Source organism: Mandrillus leucophaeus, unplaced genomic scaffold (genome assembly GCF_000951045.1).
Source record: "Mandrillus leucophaeus isolate KB7577 unplaced genomic scaffold, Mleu.le_1.0 Scaffold194, whole genome shotgun sequence".
Classification (NCBI taxonomy): domain Eukaryota; kingdom Metazoa; phylum Chordata; class Mammalia; order Primates; family Cercopithecidae; genus Mandrillus; species Mandrillus leucophaeus.
In genome coordinates, this window is record NW_012101965.1 from 3,394,367 (window position 1) to 3,415,076 (window position 20,710).

Genomic DNA, 20,710 nt, shown 5'->3' on the forward strand with positions numbered 1-20,710 from the left:
GGAGCAGGGAATTCCCTGATGGTTAGATGACAGGGTCATAGAAGGTTTTCGAGACCTGCTATGTCTCCTGTGAGGCTGACGCACCACCACGTTCTGTAACAAGAGTCACATAAACACAAGCTTAGCAGCTGGCTTGTTAAAACATCGCTGCGTTGAAAAGTGACTGCTTCAGGCTTGTTGAAGGGTCTCATTAATCTGAGGAAACGATGCTTGGTGCCATAGATTAAACACTATGGTCTCAAGCGGAATGCATGTGAAGTTTCCAAAATGTTTCCTCAAAGACTTTATTCAGTTTTGGTTTGTGACCTTAGCTGGAAAACATACAGATGGACATGGGAAGGCAGTTGAGAAAGACATCTATGAGGATTTAAGTCGGGCAGCTTTCAGAAGATGAAAGATGTTTAAAGTTAAGGCCTTTATCTGCAAACAATAGTATATTAATAAACTCTATACCATATTTACAAATGCATTCTCTTGTATTAAAACTAACAGTATTCTGTTCACAGTGCCATTGTTTATACAGGTAGCAATCCCATAATACTCATGTATTTTGGCATGGGAATCAGTAGCGTTTGGTATTTACAGAAAATGTACATGGGTGAATATAAACATGTCATGAAATCCATAAAAGACAGATTGGCTAATGGTGCAAAGGAATGAACTGTACAGCACCTTCCCTTCGGATTGGATAGGAAACATGGTTTCTTAAACTGAGAAGATGCCAAGTCTCTGCCCCAAAGTGGCATAATAAAGTCAATAGCAAAACAATGAACCCCCTGTTCAAGTTTGGGTACATTGAATGATCTTAGTCCAAAGTTGCAGATCCATTGTCTAGTGCATAAAATATAAAAGTTAAAAAGATTTATTATTTTTATAATAATTATTATTAAAATAGAAGGTACTTTCTCTCACACTCTCATTTGTGCTCTTGCACTTAAGACCAATATCCTTGGCGTTGCAAATATGCTGGTGTTTCTGTCACGCAGATCAGCAGTCAGACGGCAAACGCTCAAACCCTCCAGACTTAGGAACTGCTGCCTGTTCCAGTGCGACCTGGGGCCATGGCGGACAGGGCAGGAGCACCTCCTTCCTCCTAGTCTTCTCCTGGAGCAGGGTGAGCCTGCCCGTGGGATCAGCTCCCACATTACTGAATGGAGTTGCTCATTTCGGCAGCGAATGCTGAGGTGACAAATGGCTTCTGTACATTTGCGAAAAGGAGGGGAGGCAGGTAAGTGGGAGGAAGGTGGCGTTCCAAAGAGCCCCAGGACAACACCCAGAAACTGGCTGGGCTGCTGGGTGAGGGCCCCTCCACGCTGCTTCTGCCCTCTGGGGTCCCTGCCGGAGGAAAGCATCCTCTCCGCGTCTGAGCTGGGCCGGCCTCTAGGGGCTGTCGCCTTCCCGCGCTGTCTGCTCCTCGCTCTCAGTCCCTTGGCCTGCGTGGTCCTGATCGGGCCCGCTGCCACTGCTGCCCCTGCTTCTGTGCTGCCTGGGCAACAGGCTCTTCCACTGGGCCTTGTTGTGCGCGAGGTGACCCAGCATGTTCTCCGACAGTGCGCTGTTTCCCGTGAAATGGGCCCATTCCCGAAAGAGCGGCTCCACGATGTAGCTCATGAAACCTAGAACAGGCAAGGCCAGACTTAGCACCACGGGGCGGTGAAACCTGCTGCTTTCTCCCTCCCAAGCTTGACTGGGGACCCAACATGCCCGACTAATTTTTGTATCTTTAGTAGAGATGGGGTTTCCCCATGTTGGCCAGGTTGGTCTCGAACTCCTGACTCCAATGATCCACCCGTCCTGGGCTCCCAAAATGCTGGGATTACAGGCCTGAGCCACCACGCCCGGCCTTACTTAGGTTTTATTGTATTTCCTTGATGTGTAGCTGTGGGGAGAAATGGCAAATGTTTTCAGCCTAATAAAAATTTCCAGCTCCCGGGCCAGGAGGGCAAGCAAGACGATGGTGGCTACCCTCAGCCTAGGAGCATGAGATGTGTCACTTTGGGCTTGTCCCTGAATGGCTTTGTGCCTCAGTTTCCTCATGTGTAAAAAGATGCTAAAGCGAAGACTAAACTCACAGGGCTGTTATGACAATTAAATGACTTAATGTACATACAATGCTTAGAAAACTCTTGGCACATAGAAAACTCCCAGTGAATACTGGCTATTATTTGCAGAGAGAGAAAGACGTATAAGTAAAAAATGTTTTTTAAAATAAAGTCTCTGCCGGAGCTAAAGAAGGCAGGTGGGGAAGGGATGGAGAGGGCAAATGACACCAGAAAGGGACACCTCACAAATTTAGAGCAGCTGAATAATTCATACCCTTACCCTGTGGGATATCTTTTTCAAGATGATCATTTTACAGTCCTGTCTTGCTTTCAGTTATGTTAAATAACTAAGTTTAAATAAAGTTCACTCATTTTCAATACAGATTTTTACTTGTATGAAAGTCCTGCTTTAATGACTAGATAAGATTGTTTGCTATGAGACTTCTTTGTTTGCATGTCTGTTCTCTTACATATTTAAGATTTGTTGCTTTCTAATCGTGTTTTGCTGCGTTAATGTGCTTTTCATAATAAACATGGCTTGTTTATTGGAATCATCACAAACTTGGACTTATTTAGGTTTTATTGTATTTCCTTGATGTGTGGCTGTGGGGAGAAAGGCAAATGTTTTTCAGCCTAACAAAAATTTCCAACAGCTAATCCTGTATGTTTACAGGCATGTGAATTACAAGGCTAGATTTGATTATCTTTTTGTTGGACAAATGGCAGACACTTGGCCTTTGAGAATGCCATAGAGATGGAAGAGGAATGCAGCAATACACAGTGTTACTATACATTTCTGCATTGTCTCATCTTATGTGAAATATGATTTAAATATTGTGAGATCATTGTAGAGAACCTGAACTGGAGGGGGAAAGTTAAGCCAGTGACTTGATGTCTGTATTTGGAATTTTGGTAAGGTTGTATAGGCTGTCAGCAGATGAGGATTTCATGTTTTGCTTGCTGTTCTTGAATTTTCTTTACCTCCTCCACAATATCCATATTTAATTTCTAATATCATGCACCTTCAAAGAGATGAGATATTAGATATCTAAAGACAGTTTGCAAAATTCCACTATTCTCAAGTTCAAAGTGTGAGTATTTATCAAGTTTATCTCAGTATAAAAAAGTTACAAATCTAACATTTTAAAATCCCACTCTCAAAAAAAAGAGAAGCTTCATTTTCTTAAGTGACCCTGGCATTATATTTACACTTTTCAGATATAAAGACTTCTTATGCTAGGTAGGAAAGTGATTTTAAAGTCTGAATAGACCCCAAGAGGCAGTTTTTCAAATTAAGGAAGGCTTCCACATTATCAGATTTGGAAACCTGTTCCATCAGTGTGTTCTGCCAGCCTCTCTCTTCTCAAGGGATGAACTGACAATGTTGGGCTGTTGTCCTCCTGGAGGGATGGTGGGGTGGTAGGGGGTTGGGGGGAGGAAGGGGGAGTAGGGAGGAATGGTAGCCTCAGAGTAGACAAGGATTGAAGGAAAACCTCTCTCTTTAGCCTTCTGTAGATTTCACCAATTAGAGATTCATTTGATTTAATACCTTTTTATTTTTTGTTTTAATTAATTTTTTAAGAGATGGGGTCTCACCCTGTCGCCCAGGCTGGAGTGCAGTGGTGTGATCATGGCTCACTGCAGCCTTTACCCCCTGGGCTCAGGTAATCCTCCTGCCTCAGCCTCCTGAGCAGCTGGGACTACAGGCACATGGCACACACCCAGCTAATTTTATTTTTTTGTATTTTTTGTAGATATGGGGTTTTGCCTTGTTGTCCAGGCTGGTTTTGAATTCCTGGCCTCAAGGGATTTACCCACCTCAGCCTCCCAAAATGCTGGGATTACAGGCATGAGTCACCCGCCCGGCTAATACCTTCCTTTTAAAATGTAGAATTTGGTAGAGAGAGGGAAGCGTGGAGCTGGGGAGGAGATATTAAGCCCTAGTTCCATTTGAGTAGATATAAATTACTTAAAAAGAAAAATCAGATCTAAGCCTGAGAGTAGCTCTCAGAAAATTCTCATTTTGGATTGAGGCAGGAAAAAGAGGGGAACATTTCAGTCAGAGGAATAAGGACAGAGGAAATAGCTGCATTACTTAGGACCCACTGGAAAAATCATTGTCTTAGGAGCTAGAGCCTGTAGCATCCACCAAGTTCCGTTTATCTCTTTGGGTTTTTCTGGTTTAGCCTGATCTGTCCCTGCCACTCCACTTCTCAACCCTCAACTTCTACAAGCTGGCAGATGTGGAACAGAAGCAGAGAAAGATCTACGTACTAAGGATTGCTTTATAATCACCTTCCCTTTCTCTTTATTATTGGTGTGCTGGTGTAGCATCCATAGGATTTTCCTATTCACTCAACCCCCAGCCCCTTTTTAAAAGAGGTATCTATGGTAACCACATTTTCCTGAGCTGAAAATCAGGACATACGATCTGACAAAATAAGTGTGTTCTCATGACAACAACAGGACAGAATCTCTGAAATCAGGTCTGTCTCACAAATCCAGGTTGTGTGCTGAAGCACGTGAGTCCTTTTGTTCGGGGGAGGAGGGGTTCAAAATGTCAGTTGACAGTTGCCTGGTAAATTTCTTTCCCGCTAGAGCTTAACACAGGGAGCCTCAGGATTAGGACTTTGGTTAGCATCTAATTTTGAATCACGTCTGCAGAACCTCCACGGCTAAAGCAATTGATAGGAGAGAATTGCCTCCCAGGAGGCTGAGGCTGCAGCTGCATTTCTGTTGCTGATACTCCCCCGCCAGCCACCCAGCAATTCTGTATTATCATCTTTCCTGGGTTCTAGTTTTCTTTTTATGCCACCACCCCCAGCTCCCAACTTTGGGGTGGAGGAATCTGTTTGATTGTGAAAACTACGTAACAATATTAAGGACAATTTGACTGGTAGTCAGGGTCAGAATTTATAAGGAAAAGAGTTAAAACTCCGAGTTCAGGTTCAATGGAAGGAAACTGCAAGGAAAAGAAAGACGTGCTTTAAAGGTGGGTGCAATTGGTGGAGTGTCTTAGGTGTGATAGAAATTCTTACTGGAGCAAAACTATTTCTTCCACTACAGTGCCTAAAATTTCCACAGATTTGCTGTGGAAGAGCAAGAGGTCTAGTGCATAACTTAATTAGATAAAGCAATAATTATTTTGGATGCATTGATATCATACTTTAACAGTTTCCCACCATTGACATTTGAAAGAGTGTGGTTTAGGAGAATAACCTGAAAATAAGTTTTGAAGGAAGGACTAGTGAAATAGGGGATCCCAGGATGCAGCGGGATAGCATGGCTCACAGGCTCTAGGCCTAGAGATTGGGCTCTTGGGAGCGAGTGTTAGGGATGAGGGGTAGTGACCCAGATTGGAAGGGTCCTAAGGGCAGATTCTGCTGATTCCCACCTTCAAGCCCTGAAGAGAGCGTGAATAGTTGATTCTTGTTACTTTTCTTCTACTCTTTTTGGTTTTGATTCTATTCTAAACTACAAAATTAAAATAATACAAGTTAAGGGCCTATAACAAAGCTTCGATCCTATGTTTCATAAGATCTTGACAGATAAATAGCAGAGTAGTCACGATTAAAATGTTAATTTGGACCCAGCCATTCAAAAGGATGCTGATTAAACCTCCAGTGCTGATCTTTTGAAAGCTGTGTGTAGGTCTTTTCTTTGTGACTTTTGTGAGATGTGCCAAAGGTATTTATCTGAAATTAACACTGAATTCAACTCACCAATTTGTATACTAGGGATGGAATCTTTCTGTTGATTACAAAGAGGACTGATTTCCAGTTCAAATTTCTGTTCAAGTTCACCTAAGAAGAAAAAAAACCACATTGGTAATCTAGAATTTATAAAATGAGTAGTAATAATTTTAATGACCTCGTCGGAAGAAGTTATTCTGGGAATTACTGTTTCCTGACTTGTTATCACTTAAGGACCATTCAGCACCGACTTGCTCTGCCTTACTTTGGTAGTTTCCATAATAATTTAAAATACCATGGTGCCAATGACCGTTCATAATGGCTCATTGCAAGTAGGTGTGCTCTGGGACTAGAATAAATTTTTGAACAAGACCTATAAAAACAAGAAAACAACAAATGAGAAATTTTCTCACATGAAATAAAAGTTCTGGCTTTAAGTGACAGGTTAAGAAAACAGGTTTTATCCTTCCTTCTCCCCACTCCGCTTTCACGCTACCTGACCCTAGTCTTGTTTCACCTGAGGACAACCAGGAACAGTAAGTAGGTAGGAAATGAGGTAGAAGGACTAGAAAGATCTCATCTAAGCAGCACCTCAGTCTGTAACTACAAAATTAATCAGAATCTTCCATTCTGATTCCTTAGAATTTTACCTAATGCAACTGAAGGTGAAAAAACTAAAGGTCAGAATGGTGTTTTTTTTTTTTTTTTTGAGACAGGGTCTCATTCTGTCACCCAGGCTCAAGTGCAGTGGCATGATCTTGGCTCACTGCAGCCTCGAACTCCTGGGTTCAAGCAATCCTTCTGCTTTAGCCTCCCAAGTAGCTTGGACTACAGGCATGTGCCACCACGCCTGGCTAATATATATTTTTTAACTTTAATTTTTAGTAGAGATGAGGTCTTGCTATGTTGTCCAGACTCATCTTAATCTCCTGAGCTCAAGCAATCCTCCTGCCTCCGTCTTCCAAACTGTTGGGATTACAGGTGTGAATCTCAGCACCCAGCTTGAAATGCTTTTTTTTTTTAATGCCTTTGTCAGCTGTTTAATGCCTTTGTCAGCTGTTACTTTCCATGGCAAAACCCGCAATTACATTTGCATCAACCTAATAGAAGATCAAAGGAGAAATGCATTGTATAAAACTTCATTGAAATACTTCATCAGTCCTTCCTGAGCATAAAAAATTGAGTGTTTTTCCCAACACAAAAATTAATCTGGTTAATCAGTGGAAGGTTCACAGTTGTGAATCTACTCTGCTAAAGTAGAAGAGAGAAAAACATTTATATAGTGATTACTGTGTGCCAGGCACTGTTCTAAGCATTTTACATGTTAATAAAAAATCGTCGTGGTTTTTTGTAAGAGGCAGGCTCTCACTCTGACACCCAGGCTGGAGTGCTGTGGCGCCATCATAGCTCACTGTACCCTTGAACACTTGAGCTCAAGGGATCCTCCCGCTTCAGCCTCCTGAGTAGCTGGGACTACAGGCATGTACCACCACTCCTGGCTAATATTGTTTTGTTCATTTTTTTTTTAAATAGAGAAAGGATCTCTCTATGTTCCTCAGGCTGGATTCAAACTCCTGGCTTCAAGTAATCCTCCTGCTTCAGCCTCCCAAAGCATTGGGATTACAGGTGTGAGACCCCCCCACAGGCATATGTTAATTTAATCCAAATAATAACCTTATTATAATCCCCATTTTACAGATGAAGAAAATGGGGATTTACAGATGAAGAAAATGGGGAGACACAGGGAAGATTAAGTATACTGACCCAGTATGTTGCCAGTAGGTCACACCAGTAGTAAAGTGGGGAGCCTGGATTCCAGCATAGGAAGTTTGGTTTCAAAGTGTCTGCACTTAACCATTGAGCTGAAGCCCTATCGAGGCCACAGTTCTGTCATTTTAAGACTGTAGTCTGCCTCATGGGGTCTCTTGTCCCTGGTAATCCTCAAGGCTGAAGTGAGGAAATCATTTGGGCTTAACCTGAGTGGTTCAGGGCAGTGTGGCCACCCTAACTGTTCAACTCCAGATGATCGTAGTCTTCTGAGGGCAGGCCAGGACACCATATAATATTAAGACAAACTCTGCTAAAGCCAGTTCCACTCCTCGCCTCCATATTTCTGTTAATAGTGATTTTTCAGTCAAGTGTGACACTTGGAGGAATTGTCTTTGACTTCTCCTTTCCCTTCACCCTCCATCTCATCTGAGCCTGGCTGTGGACCCTGCTACCTCCCTGCTTGTTTCTTCCTCTTAAATCTTGTTTCACATCCTGTTTCTCCCTCTTAGACGACCTTTTTGGCCCCCTTTCACTCTGCTTTAACCTGGTCTGGTGTGTTGATAATTTATTCTTAGTTGTTGCTTCTTAGCTAGTTTTCTTCCTCCAATTCTTCTTCCACTTCAACTATATACGTTGCCCTAAATGCACTTTTTGAGATGACACCCATTGTCATGTTCTCTCTTGTAGCCTGGTGTCCAGGGGCCTCCACAATCCTTTCATTCTTATCTTCTATGAGACCGAACTGGTCTACAAGGCAGGGTGCATCCCTGCCTCAGTGGCTACCATCCCATTCTATCGAGACCTGTGCTGTCCAATGGGATTTGCTGCAATGATGGAGATGTTCTCTACATTGCCCACTGTGGTAGCCCCTTGAAATATGATCAACAAGACTGAGGAACTCTATTTTTTATTTATTAAATTTTAATTTGAATTTAACCAGTCACATGTGTCTTGTTGTTACCATATTGGAAAGTATAGAACAGTGCACATCACTCAATACTGAACTCAGATCCTACCTTTCAAGGTACTGGATCTTCTCCTGTGACCTCTATCATTAGAGGTTTTCCAATTAGATCATTTATTCATTTATTCAACACGCTTATGTTTCAGACACTTTGCTAACCAATGTAGAGAATATAAAGGGGAAATTTGCATAGTTTCTTTCCTGTAGAAACTATACTAATTAGTACTTTGAGAGTACAAAGCGTAGACTACCTGTAGTTCTTTGTATTCTTCATAATATCTCCAGTGGGGCTTTGTACATAGGACAATCAGTTTTGCTGAGGACTAGACAAAGCTGGAAGCAGATGTTCAATAAAAGGTTCTGGGAAACTAGGTTGGTTGAGATAATATCAATCTATAGTCACAAGAGGACAAAGTCTAATTTTTTTAAGGTTTTTTGGGGAAGAGGAGGGAGGTATATGGTATTTGGAATCCTAATCTCTGTTCTGAGAATATAACAGTTTTTCTAATTCACGGGATCTTGTTTTCCTTTCCCGCTGTGTCTTCAGCCTTGATTTTAAGGGTTTTCCTTTGCTTAACATCATGAACCACATTGAAGATACTTTGTCCAGGACTGTTAGTAGTCTGTGGAAGCCTGCCCGCCAGGAGCAGGCTGGAACGAGCTGAGATTTGAGTCCAAATCTTAAACTGAAAGATTAATCAAAATGACACAAATCATCCTTATAGAATTAAAAAAATAATAATTCAGTAGGGAGGACAGGCAGTTTGGATGACCAGGGAATCTAATCTTCTCTCTTTTTTTTTTGAGACAGAGTCTCGCTCTGTCACCCAGGCTGGAGTGCAGTGGCGTGAAGTCAGCTGACTGCAAGCTCCGCCTCCTGGTTGATGTCATTCTCCTGCCTCAGCCTCCCAAGTAGCTGGGACTACAGGCCCCTGCCACCATGCCCAGCTAATTTATTTTTTTATATTTTTAGTAGAGACGGGGTTTCACCATGTTAGCCACGATGGTCTCGATCTCCTGACCTCGTGATCCGCCTGTCTCGGCCTCCCAAAGTGCTGGGATTACAGGCGTGAGCCACCGCGCCCAGCCTATAATCTTCTCTTAAAACAAGCAGAATTTCTACTAGACCATAAGGCTATTAAATAAAAAGTACTAGATCTACTCTTTCTATTCTTCCTCTGCCAGGAAACATGCCAAAGGAAGGTACATGAAAGCCTGCTTTTAGTGATCAGCCTCACAAATGTTTTAGGTTTTTCCGTGTTATGTGTGCATATATTACTAGCACAATAAGCAGTTTTGAGAAAAGATGATTTTTTTTTTTTTTTTTTTTGACAGAGTCTTGCTCTGTCACCCAGGCTGGAGTGCAGTGGCACGATCTCGGCTCACTGCAACCTCCACCCTCCTGGGTTCAAGCAATTTTTTGCTTCAGTCTCCTGAGTAGCTGGGAGTACAGGTGGGTGCTACCACGCCCGGCTGATTTTTGTATTTTTAGTAGAGACTGGGTTTCACCATTTGGCTGGGCTGGTTTCAAGCTCCTGACCTCAGGTGATCCGCCTGCCTCAGCCTCCCAACGTGCCGGGATTACAGGCGTAAGCCACCGTGCCAGGCCTGAGAAAAGAAATCTTATAGGCTACATTTCTTGGTTGATACCATTTACTGTACTTAGTTGACAACTTTGATTTACTGGCACTATGGGCCTTACTATCTACCTAAGTGACATGGTCCTGCCCCAACGTGCTCAGAATCCAAATAAGGTGCAGGATGAGAAAACAAAAGGTTTACACTGCAGCCGATGCTGACTTGTGCACTTTAATCATGCTGGACACGATTGAGTCAAAACCAAGTGGGCTAGAGTAGACTCTTTCCTCTGTCTCATTGTTTGATTTGCAAGGCCGGAGATCTTAGCCCCTCTCTCACTATGGTATTTCAATATTTAACATATCAAACAGTAAAGAAAATATTGATTATATCTAATTTAAAGCCCCCTGGCTCCAATTTCATCATATTTCCTTTTGTTTTACCCTCCTTGGAGATTTTATTTAGGGGCAACCTGATATTTTGATTTCTAACCACTTATACTCAATTCAAGTGAAATTATATACAGAGTTGTAGGAGTTACATGAGCCCTTTTATTCCGAGAGAGAGATACAGTGAGCAGAGCCTTCTGGCCCCACATGAGCTCAATCAATTCTTCTTCTGTCTTTGGGGCCATCACGATGTTATTGACGCATCTGTCAATGGTGCCTTCTCCAAAAGGCTCACTGTTGCTATTTGACCTCCCCACAGAGCTGGTATGTGGGACACTTCAAGCTTTATTTGTTCTCAGCCTCTCAAACCTGATTCTGTCACTAGCATGAGGGCACTGCTGATGCCTGAACAAACATCCTGCACATTGAAACCCAGCCTGAAGAAACAAGGCTGTATTTAAAGGCTGATACTCCACCCAACATCAAGATCCTGCTAGCTAATTCATTGCTTTATTTCTGAATGAGGTTAATCTTTAAAAAATTATACCCTAGTTCAGATCCACTTGTCTTTTCAGAGCAAAATCCTTCTACCTCACTGTTGAAACTATATTTGAAAGGAAGAACTCACTTTTTGGTCAGCTGTGTCCAATTTCATCATTAATTTTTTTTTTTTTTTAAGAAAGCAAGGAGAAAGAATACAAAAGGAGTCTGTCAGAGTGGAAAACATTGACCTCAAACAACATTTAGTCTTTAGGCTGCACTTAGCTCATTAAAATGAAGGTCAAAGTCAAAATCAAACTGTCCCACACATTCTTATATCCACAGAGGATAGCCATTTATAATCAATGTCCCACTTTTGCTCATTTTTATTTTGCCTCATTACTACCTGTTTCTGTAGTAAGTCAATACGTCAATGTTATTTATTTTTAACTTTTTCCAAAAAAGCGTTGGATTAGTTCCAAGAGAGTTAAAGAGAAAGGTTAGGACAACAAGAGTTGATGAAAGAACAAATGTCATGATAGATCAGCCAGTTCCTGTTTTATTAGGATAAATGCCTACAAGAAGACAGGGCAATGAAATCTCAGCTGTTGGATCACTACTAACCTTGCCTGTAGAATTCTTCACAGACCCTTTCACTCCACTGCTTGCTCATCTCCCAGATTCTACAAGGATTGCAAATGTCGGCACACTTCAAGGCGATCTGAGAAATGACAGGGCAGGGAGAGATTGTCAGAGGATCCTCCTTCAGTTGCAAAGCACCCCAAGCCAAAGGGGCTATCAAGCTGTTCAGTCTGCTCACAGTACCAGGCCCATATTTACAGAGTACCTCCCCGACATGCCTCTTCAGGAAACTGCACTTATTCACCACTATACAAAGCCTGCATTGAGAATGCTGGCTTTATAGCAGTGAGGAGAGAAGAGCCACAGTCCAAGGACATGTAGCTTGCTGGAAGAGACTTGGGTGGGCAGGCCAAGGAAAGCCATGGCCTGGCTCCTTCTGTAGTCCCACCTCCTGCAGGCAGGGAGGTTGCAGGGTCCCTGGCCAGGCTCAAGTGAGATCATCCGGACCTCACTCTCACAGTAGCCACACTGACGAACTCCATACATCACTTAAATTGTGCGTGTTGGCATTTATGTCTGCATGTGTAAACTCAGACTGCCAGTCAGGGAACGAAGTCATATCAAACCTAGGAATGCTTTGTTTGCACAGCTAAATTAGGGCCTTCTTGGCTTGCCTCACACTGGTCTGGATCTGGGATGCCAGCTTTTTGTCAGTAATGATGACCCTACGAGAGTTACCTTGAATTCCCAGAGAAGGAGATTATCCCTTTTAACCACCACCTGCTATCAAGGGACCAGTTCATTGGTTTGACACAATTCCGTGGGATCACAGAACAGAGAGCAATGTTGGAGTCTGGAAGAGCCTTGGATCATATCAACTTTCAAATTTAGTCGTTTATATTTGTTTCCTGGTTAGTGGGGGTACCAGTACATGTTGAAGTAGGTAAGTGTCAGAGAAGCCTCCTCCAGCCTCTGCCTTAAGGAATGCATTTGAGTTAGCAAGACTTCCTTTTGAAATGCAAGTGTTCAAGGCCAAATCTTTCAGCTATTCACAACTTGGCTTTAGTCACTCAAATCAGACACCTGGCTGATCCTTGTGGCATTCAGGAACTAGAAGCCTAGTTTGGAAAGAAATAAGGAAGGAGTCATAGTTCTACAGCTGGGAGTAGGGTATTTCCTGGCAAGGATGGAGCACTTTGGACAGCTACAGAGGGTAGCACAAAAGCCTGGAACAAAACTGTATGATTCAGTCTCCAGGTATAGCTCCATCTCCTCTATCTAGATGAGTCTGGGGTCCATTCACTGTTTTTTGAGCCAAAAGAAAAGGAAGACAAGAGAAAATGGAAGATCAAGAAAGAAGGTTCTGGTTTGGATACCAGGTCACATTTTTATTTGTGATGTCCACTCTGCCCTGATGTAATTTGTCATGTCACAAATGGCTTCTTGCCATGGAGTAAAACAGGAATGGACTTGACCCAATGTAATTCAATTCAGTTCGACTTTATTTTTTGCTGCCTAGAAATAAGACCAGATAAACATGTTTAAGACTCAGATGAAAATAGAAGTTTAGATAGTAAAAGGAAATCAAGTTAAATAGGTTTAAGGTAAAGGGAGGCCACTTGTCTTTCAATTTTTGTATGTACTGTAGTTAATATAATATGCTTTTGTGTTTCAGAAATAGACTTTTAAAATTGCATGGGTATCACAGTAGCTGATTTTATACCAAGCCACAAAATGTGGTAGACCTTTACTGCATGCAGCCATCCAGCAGGATTACTCTGTGATAAATGAGTTACTGAACAAGAAAAATGAGATATTATCAACTTGTTGACCTAAAACCCAGATTTTGCTTGGTTGGGAACCACTTATAACTTTCATGCATTTCAAAGCCTTTACTAAACTAGGTCACTGCTCTAACTCATACCATTGGAGATAACTCCTTCTCAAATGTGCTAAAATTATTGATCATGGCCCTGAGTGGATTTTTGTTGTTTTGTGTTTTTTTAGAGACAGGATCTCACTCTGTCACCCAGGCTGGAGTGCAGTGGTGCAATCATAGCTCACTGTAGCACAGCTGAGTGTTTTTACTCAACAAAAAGAATGACTTTTATTGTTTTGTTTACCTGAAGCATAAAGTGCCTGTCGTGTGCGTCCTCCAGTCTTAAGTCTTTATTGTGGAGGTGAGCTTTCAATCTGGTCAAAAATTCATTCTGCCTGTTGATGTCTGTTGCCAAGATCAAGGAGCCCAGCTGCTGTTCAATATCCTGTCTGCATCCACAAGAATGAAAGAGAAAAACACACACAGCAAATCCCTTTGATGAGGGTGATTGATTTCATCATCAGGTGGCTTGTAATCTAATTTCTGCTTTTGATTCTGTTTATTACACAATGTGCCAGTCTGTCACTGCCTAAGAGCAAGTTTCTCACCCACCAGTTCCGTCCTTGGACAGGAGGCATGCCAAGAACCGTATAAAGTGATTGAAACCTTGAAAAACGAAGTTGTGGTAGTGTAGACATTCCTATGGGTGAAAAAACCTGAAAGCCAAATAGAAATGCATGCTTTAGAGAGGACACAAAAGACTAGTGGAATCACGAGATCTGTGGTGTGTTTTTAGAGTTCATATGTGAAGATGTGCATGGAGAGAGAAAAGGGCATAAGAATAGTAATAAAAATGAAGAGAATAATAGTAAATGGTACTATGGGATGGAAAGATCCATCAATGGAACACAATACATAGACCAGAAAGAGATTCTGGAACTTCAAAAACAATAATTAAGACACTGTTACAAAACCAGTGGGCAAGAGATATATTAGTCAACAAATGGTATAGAGAAAATGGGATGTCTTAGAAAGATAAAGCAAGTTAGAGCTTTACCTCACATATAAAAAGTAATAAAGGAAAGATCTATAAATATTTGTAAAATTTACCTTTAAAAATAAAATAGATTTAAGTAGAGTGCATAGGGAATACATATATAGTTTAATGAATAACTAGAAAATGAACACCTTGTAATCACCACTCAGGTCAAGAACACTACCTGCCAGTATCCCAGAGGTCACATTTCCTGTTTCATCACATCCCCTTTCCTTTCAAGCCCGGAAGTAACCACTCTCTTGTTCTTTGTTTTAATACTTTTCTTGCTACTTTGGATTTTACCACCTGTGAGTGCATCTCTAAACCACACAATTTAATTTCAACTGCTTTTGAACTTTAAGTTATATGGTATGTATCAGTGACTGACTTCTTTAGCTAAACATTATGTTTTTGAAATTCCTTCATGTTGATGTGTAGGCTATAGTTTATCCTCTTTTGTTATAGTGTACACCACTCTGTAAAATTCCATTGATAATGAAATCCATTCCATTATCCATTCTACTTTTCATGGTCACGTGAGTTTTTTCTAGTGTTTGGCTACTATGAAAAAAGCCACAGGAAATATAATCATATACCTCCAGTTATGCATGTGCAGAAGTCACCCTAGGGTTTATATTCAGGAATGCAATAATTGGATGACAGGGTATGTTTACCTTCAATTTACTAGATAATGTCAATTATTTCCAAAATGATGGTATAAATTTGCACTCCCAGCAGTAGCAGATGAGATTCTCATTGTTCTACATTCTTACCCTTTACATTTTTTGCCAGTTTGATGGACATGTCATGCAACTCACTGTAGTTTTAATATGAATTTTCTTGTTTACTAATGAGGCTAGACATATTTTCATGTGTTTACTGGCCATTTGTACTTCTTCTTTTGTGAAGTTTCTACTCTGGTTTTTGTCTATTGTTTTGTTAAGTTGTCTTTTTCTTTTTGATTCTGAAGTTCTTTACGTATTTTAAATACCGGTCCTTTGTCAGCTACGTGTTGCAAATATTGTGTCTGTGGTTTGTCTTTTAGCTGTCTTTATGATGTCTATTGATGAAGTCTTAATTTTTATAATTTTTATTTTTAAATTTATAAATAGAGATGGGAGTTTCACTATGTTGACCAGGCTGGTCTCCAACTCTCGGCCTCAAGTGATCCTCCCATCTCCACCTCCCAAAGTGCTAGGATTACAGGCATGAACCACAATGCCACCAGGAAGTCTTAATTGTTAATGTAGTTTAATTTATAAATCTTTTTATTTTTGGCTAGTTTTTTCTCCTCTTTAAGAAATTTTTCCCAACTCTGATGAAAAATTTCCCTACATTATATTCTAAAAGCTTTATAATTTCACCATGAACATTTTTGTTTTTAAGCCATACATACATCTTTAATCCAGTTCTGAACATAAAAACAATTATATAAAACAGAAAATTTACAAGAGAAATGCAAAATATCTCAAAAAATAAAGTGATATTAAATATTAGTATAGCAGAAAGCAAATTCAAACCACTAGGTGACATTATTTCTCCCATTTTTATTGGTGAGGATTAAAAGTAATTGCTAAGTAATTTGCTGAATTATTGAAAGATTGTAATACCCAATGCTGTCAATGGTATCAGAAAAATGGTTCCCCTCATTCTTTGTTAGGGAGTATAAATCAGTACTATGTTTCTGGAGGGTATTTAGGAAAGAGTGGAAAAAGCATTTGATGAACATAAATAATTTGACCAACAGTCCATCTACAAATTAACATTAACATGTTAATAAAGATATAATTAGTAAAGATATGTTACAAAGATGCTTATTCTATTGTTGTTTATGATAATGAAGCATTCCTTGGGGAAAACAATCACAAAAATTTATAACGAGATTAGTGAAATAAACCATGGTACACTCATACTGTGCAATTATGAAGTATGTACACCTATAGTAACTGACATTGAAAAATGTTATCTTTTTAATGCTAAAAATGAAATGCAAAGCATGTAAAGCATGATCTCTCTAGTCATAGAAAATAAATTGGAAAGATCTATAATGGGATTATGGTTGATTCTTAAATTTTCTTCTTTATACTTCTCAAAATTATATGAATTCTTTGAAAATATGAATACTTAAATGTGTAATTGGAAAATAAAATTTTAATTAGGTGAAATGTTTCATGAATCAAATTAAAAGGCAAACTAAAAACTTCAAGTAATATTTACCACATATAACAAATGGTTGCTGTAGTTAATATACAAAGAGTTCTAACAAATGAATAACACTGATAGGAAAATAGGAAGAGACCAAATATAAAAATCTGTTCTCTAAAGAAATAGCAATGATCAGCAAATATATGAAAAATTTCAATCTTGGTTGTAAGTAAAGGATGCATACTAATTTAATGAAAACTACTTTCTCTCTATATATATGTATTTGTGCATATATATAGTCATACAAAAATGTCAAATTTGCAAATATTTTAAAAAGATAATAAAGATAAAACTCAGTTTTGGTGATGGTACATTGGTACATTTTCTTATAATCCATCAGTGGGAATACAGGTAGATGCAGCCTTTTAGAAGAACAATTGAATAATATACAAGAAACTTAAAAATTCAGACCTTTCTGACCAACAAGTTTTATCTACAAATACTTCCTGAGAAAACAGAGTATCAAAGTTTGGGATATTAGAAACCATTTAAATTCTAAATGAAAGGCAGTAGTTGTATACAATAATGCCATATGACTGATAAAATAATTTTAATTTATGTAGCAGGTTTAATAATTTGGAAAAAAAGTCTTTATAGTAAACAAAAAATTTCAGGACATAAACTGTAAAATAAGTTCCCCAAATAACCGTATTTTGTTAAAATAAGTTTGTTTTGAAAAAAGACTAAACAAAAATAAACTAGCCAGGTTAACGTGAACTATCCCTGGATGGCAGAATTACTAGTAATTTCAGTTTTCTCTTTCATATCAAGCTGAATCAATGAAAGTGCTAAAAATCTCCATTTTTGGCCCTTAAAAAGAGCAACTTCACATAGTTCAAACTAACACTTTCCTGACTTTTCCTTACTTTTTATAATTAAGCTGCCCTACTTTTAAAATCAGAAAAATGACATTAAATCATTTACCTGTGATAGAAGGAATAATAATAATGATTATGATAATGACTTTTGTTATAAAGTTTTCACATATACTATTGTATAACAATTATTCTTCTGGCAAAAGCAATTTATAACACTGTGTTCCACAAAGACACATAAAAATATATTTTTCAATGGAATCCATAGACATGAAATGAATATTTTAGGAAAGAAATATTAGTTGAGTAACAGGATGAGTGCAGGTACTGACTGGGAGAAGCCTGGTCACCCAAGAGTCCTTTCCCCTTTCTCTTGCATTTTCTTCTTTCCTGTTCTCACTATTCTTCCTTTCCTTCTCCTCCTTTCTTCTTTATCTGTCTCTCCCCTTACCTCTTTTCTCTTCTTCTCACTTGATTTCTTGCTCTAGTTTTTAGTTCTTTTTACATTTAATTCTCCAATCTTTGCAATTTATTATTTTAGTAAAAGGCATAAGTTTTTATTCCATGCACGAGAGCTGGTTTTATTTAGTTCCAGGGAGTAACAATATATCAGAACTGAAATTACTCCTGCAAATTTCACATTCCTCTGGGTGCTAGGAAATAGCATGAGATCAAATCAGAGGGCCAAGAATCAATCCACAACCCAGAGTATGCTGCTTGTTCAGTTGGGAGATACCACTTGGTCCTTGACCTCAAGTTATGTGCCTGTCTTGAAGGAGGGTACAGAAATCTATGTCCTCTTTTCACCTAAGTTTCTTGGGCTCTGCACGTGTTCGTTAAACAGATCAGAATTAATGGTGGCCTTGGAAGCCAGTATTAGCAGCTAACTTGGGGCTGGCAGGAAAACGAAGCAATGGCCTCAGATTTAGTGGGACTCGGCCTACATACCATGACTATCAAATAGTGAACCAGAAAACGAGTGTCTCCTCTTCTGTTTAAAGTGCAAGAGACATAAGGTAAATTAATTGGTGAAAAAACTGCTAGGGCCATTTCAATTACTTAGCAAAAGACATTTTAGAAAAGAATTTCTGACTTCTATTTTTGCTAAGACTGGCAATTACAAAACATACTTTTTGAACTCTAGCTTGAGAATGCCTGGGTTCCTTCTTGATAAATATTTATTACTTGGATCTACATGGGAGGACAATTTTGCTAAACTAAAGGACGGGAATTTGGCAAAGCCGAGCACTGATGCTGAAGCGTGTGAAAACTGAGAGCTGTTTATTATCCCTTTTCCTGACTGTAGGTCATTGACTGTGCAAGGCCCTTTGAAAGCACACAGAGATTTTGGTTTCTGGGTTGCTGTAACTGACACCAAATCTCCTCTGATAGACAGCTCAGTGCAGGCAGGAAGCACAGCCGGCTGGCTCTCTGCCATTCACGCAAAGGGTCCCAAGCCTGCCCTAGAGAAAGTGGCTTATCTTTACTGTGTGCACATCAGTATGTTTCATCTTGGCAGCACTTACGTCATTTCCTTTGGCAAGTGAGCAAGAAGCCTTGATTCTCGAAGCATGCCAATTGTAGATCGCCAGTGGTGATTCTCCAGGACAGACATATTCTAGAAAGAAAGAAAGTAAGAGTTATAAACGAGAGGGAAGCCAGATACTGATCTTTCATGCTGAATACAGCTCCACGGATGCCAGCATTTTCCCTCCAGTTTGTACCTGATGACACAGAGGCAGACCAGGAAGAAAAAAAACAAAACCCACAAGATAAAACAACCATGAGGTCTAGTCTCAAGGCTATGATGATGATGGGAGAACAGCAGGGCCGGCAGCTGACCCTCTGCTGCAGGGTTGAATAAGGATCTATTTCCAGCATCATTCACTCCTGCCTCTGCCCCTCTTTAAATAGCTCAGTCAGGCCATGCTAAATGAAAGAAAGTGAAACAGGTAGTAATGGATACCATGGCACTATAGTCATAACATAATCCAAGATTATACTAGCAGACTGATTGGAGGCAAGCCTCACAATCTCTGGTCTAATCTACTGCACTGACCATCATTTCTTAACACTAAGAACCTCCTAAGACCAAACCACCAGGGTAGCTGGTGACACATTCAGACTCCTGAGTCGCAGTAAATTATGGTTCTGATTTGATAGGCTTGTGGTAATACATTCATGTGTACACTAAGGTTTGAGAACCATTATCTTGCAGGCAGCTCTGCCGGTAATCTTTGTGACCAGTACCTTGGCATTTAGCTGATTAAATCCGTGAGTTGGAATCTACAATTGCTTCCTTGCTCAATTATCTTAACATTGCTGTCCTTGAGGGAACTTGTGTTATATTCAATCTCTCCCTTGACCTGTTATTTTAAATATGCTTTTTATCTGAACAATTAACCGTTTAAATGATGAATATTTCTTACACTCGATTGTGTTTTGTTCTAATTAGCAAACATTATGTCCTTACCACTGACTTCATAGATACAGAATAGAACTCCTCTTGACCTCAGGCAATATTTTATTTGTTCATTCAGTCTCCATTTTGTTTCAAGAGTGGTTATAATCTTACAAAACATAAGAGGATGGTTGCTATGGTTTGAATGTCCCCTCCAAAACACATGCTGAAACTTAATCCACAATGTGACAGTATTGAGAGGTGGGGCCTTTAAGAGGTGATTGGATTGTGGAGTAATCTATTTATGGATTAATGGATTATCATGGAAGATAAACTGGTAGCTTATGAGAGAGGAAGAGAGAGGAGCTAACACTTTAGCATGCTCAGTCCCCTCTCTGTGTGATGCCCTGAGACGCCTCAGGACTCTGCACAGTCTCCACTAGCAAGAAGACTCTCACCAAGATGCAACTCCTTCTATCCTGACCTTCTCAGCCTCTATAACTGTAAGAAATAAATTTTGCTTCCTTGTAAATTACTCAGTTTCAGGTATTCAGTTATAAGCAACAGAAAATGGACTAAGAAAATAACATTCAATAAAAAGTGAGAGACACTGTATAATTTCATGCATATGAGGTACCTAGAGCAGCCACAGTCTTAGAGACAGAAAGTAGAATGGGTGGTTGCCAAGGACTAAGGAGAGGGAGGAACAGGGAATTATTTTTAAATGGGCACAGGGTTTAGTTTTGCAAGATGAAAAGAGTTCTAGAGATGGGTGGCAGTGATGATTGCACATTATGAAAGTACTTAATACCACTGAATTGTACACTTCAAAATGGTTAAGATGGTAATTTTTTTTTTTTTTTTTTTTTTTTGAGACAGAGTCTCGCTCTGTCGCCCAGGCTGGAGTGCAGTGGCGCGATCTCGGCTCACTGCAAGC

General features: G+C 39.9%; 1 protein-coding gene across 3 annotated transcripts in view; it reads right to left on the reverse strand.

The window, feature by feature from the left end:
- Window positions 1-1,215: 1,215 nt before the first annotated feature.
- PDE7B (phosphodiesterase 7B) overlaps window positions 1,216-20,710 on the reverse strand; it is a 341,149-nt gene continuing 321,654 nt past the window's right edge. For 2 of the 3 annotated variants that reach the window (XM_011978440.1, XM_011978439.1), the window contains 5 exons: window positions 18,899-18,990; window positions 13,621-13,765; window positions 11,540-11,636; window positions 5,765-5,845; window positions 1,358-1,616 (listed from right to left, as the gene is read on the reverse strand). In XM_011978440.1, the coding sequence (XP_011833830.1) occupies window positions 1,381-1,616; window positions 5,765-5,845; window positions 11,540-11,636; window positions 13,621-13,765; window positions 18,899-18,990 (651 nt within the window). In that variant the 3' untranslated portion in view covers window positions 1,358-1,380. Of the gene's footprint in view, window positions 1,617-5,764; window positions 5,846-11,539; window positions 11,637-13,620; window positions 13,766-18,898; window positions 18,991-20,710 lie in introns of all 3 variants that reach the window. The other variant, XM_011978438.1, reaches the window with a different exon arrangement.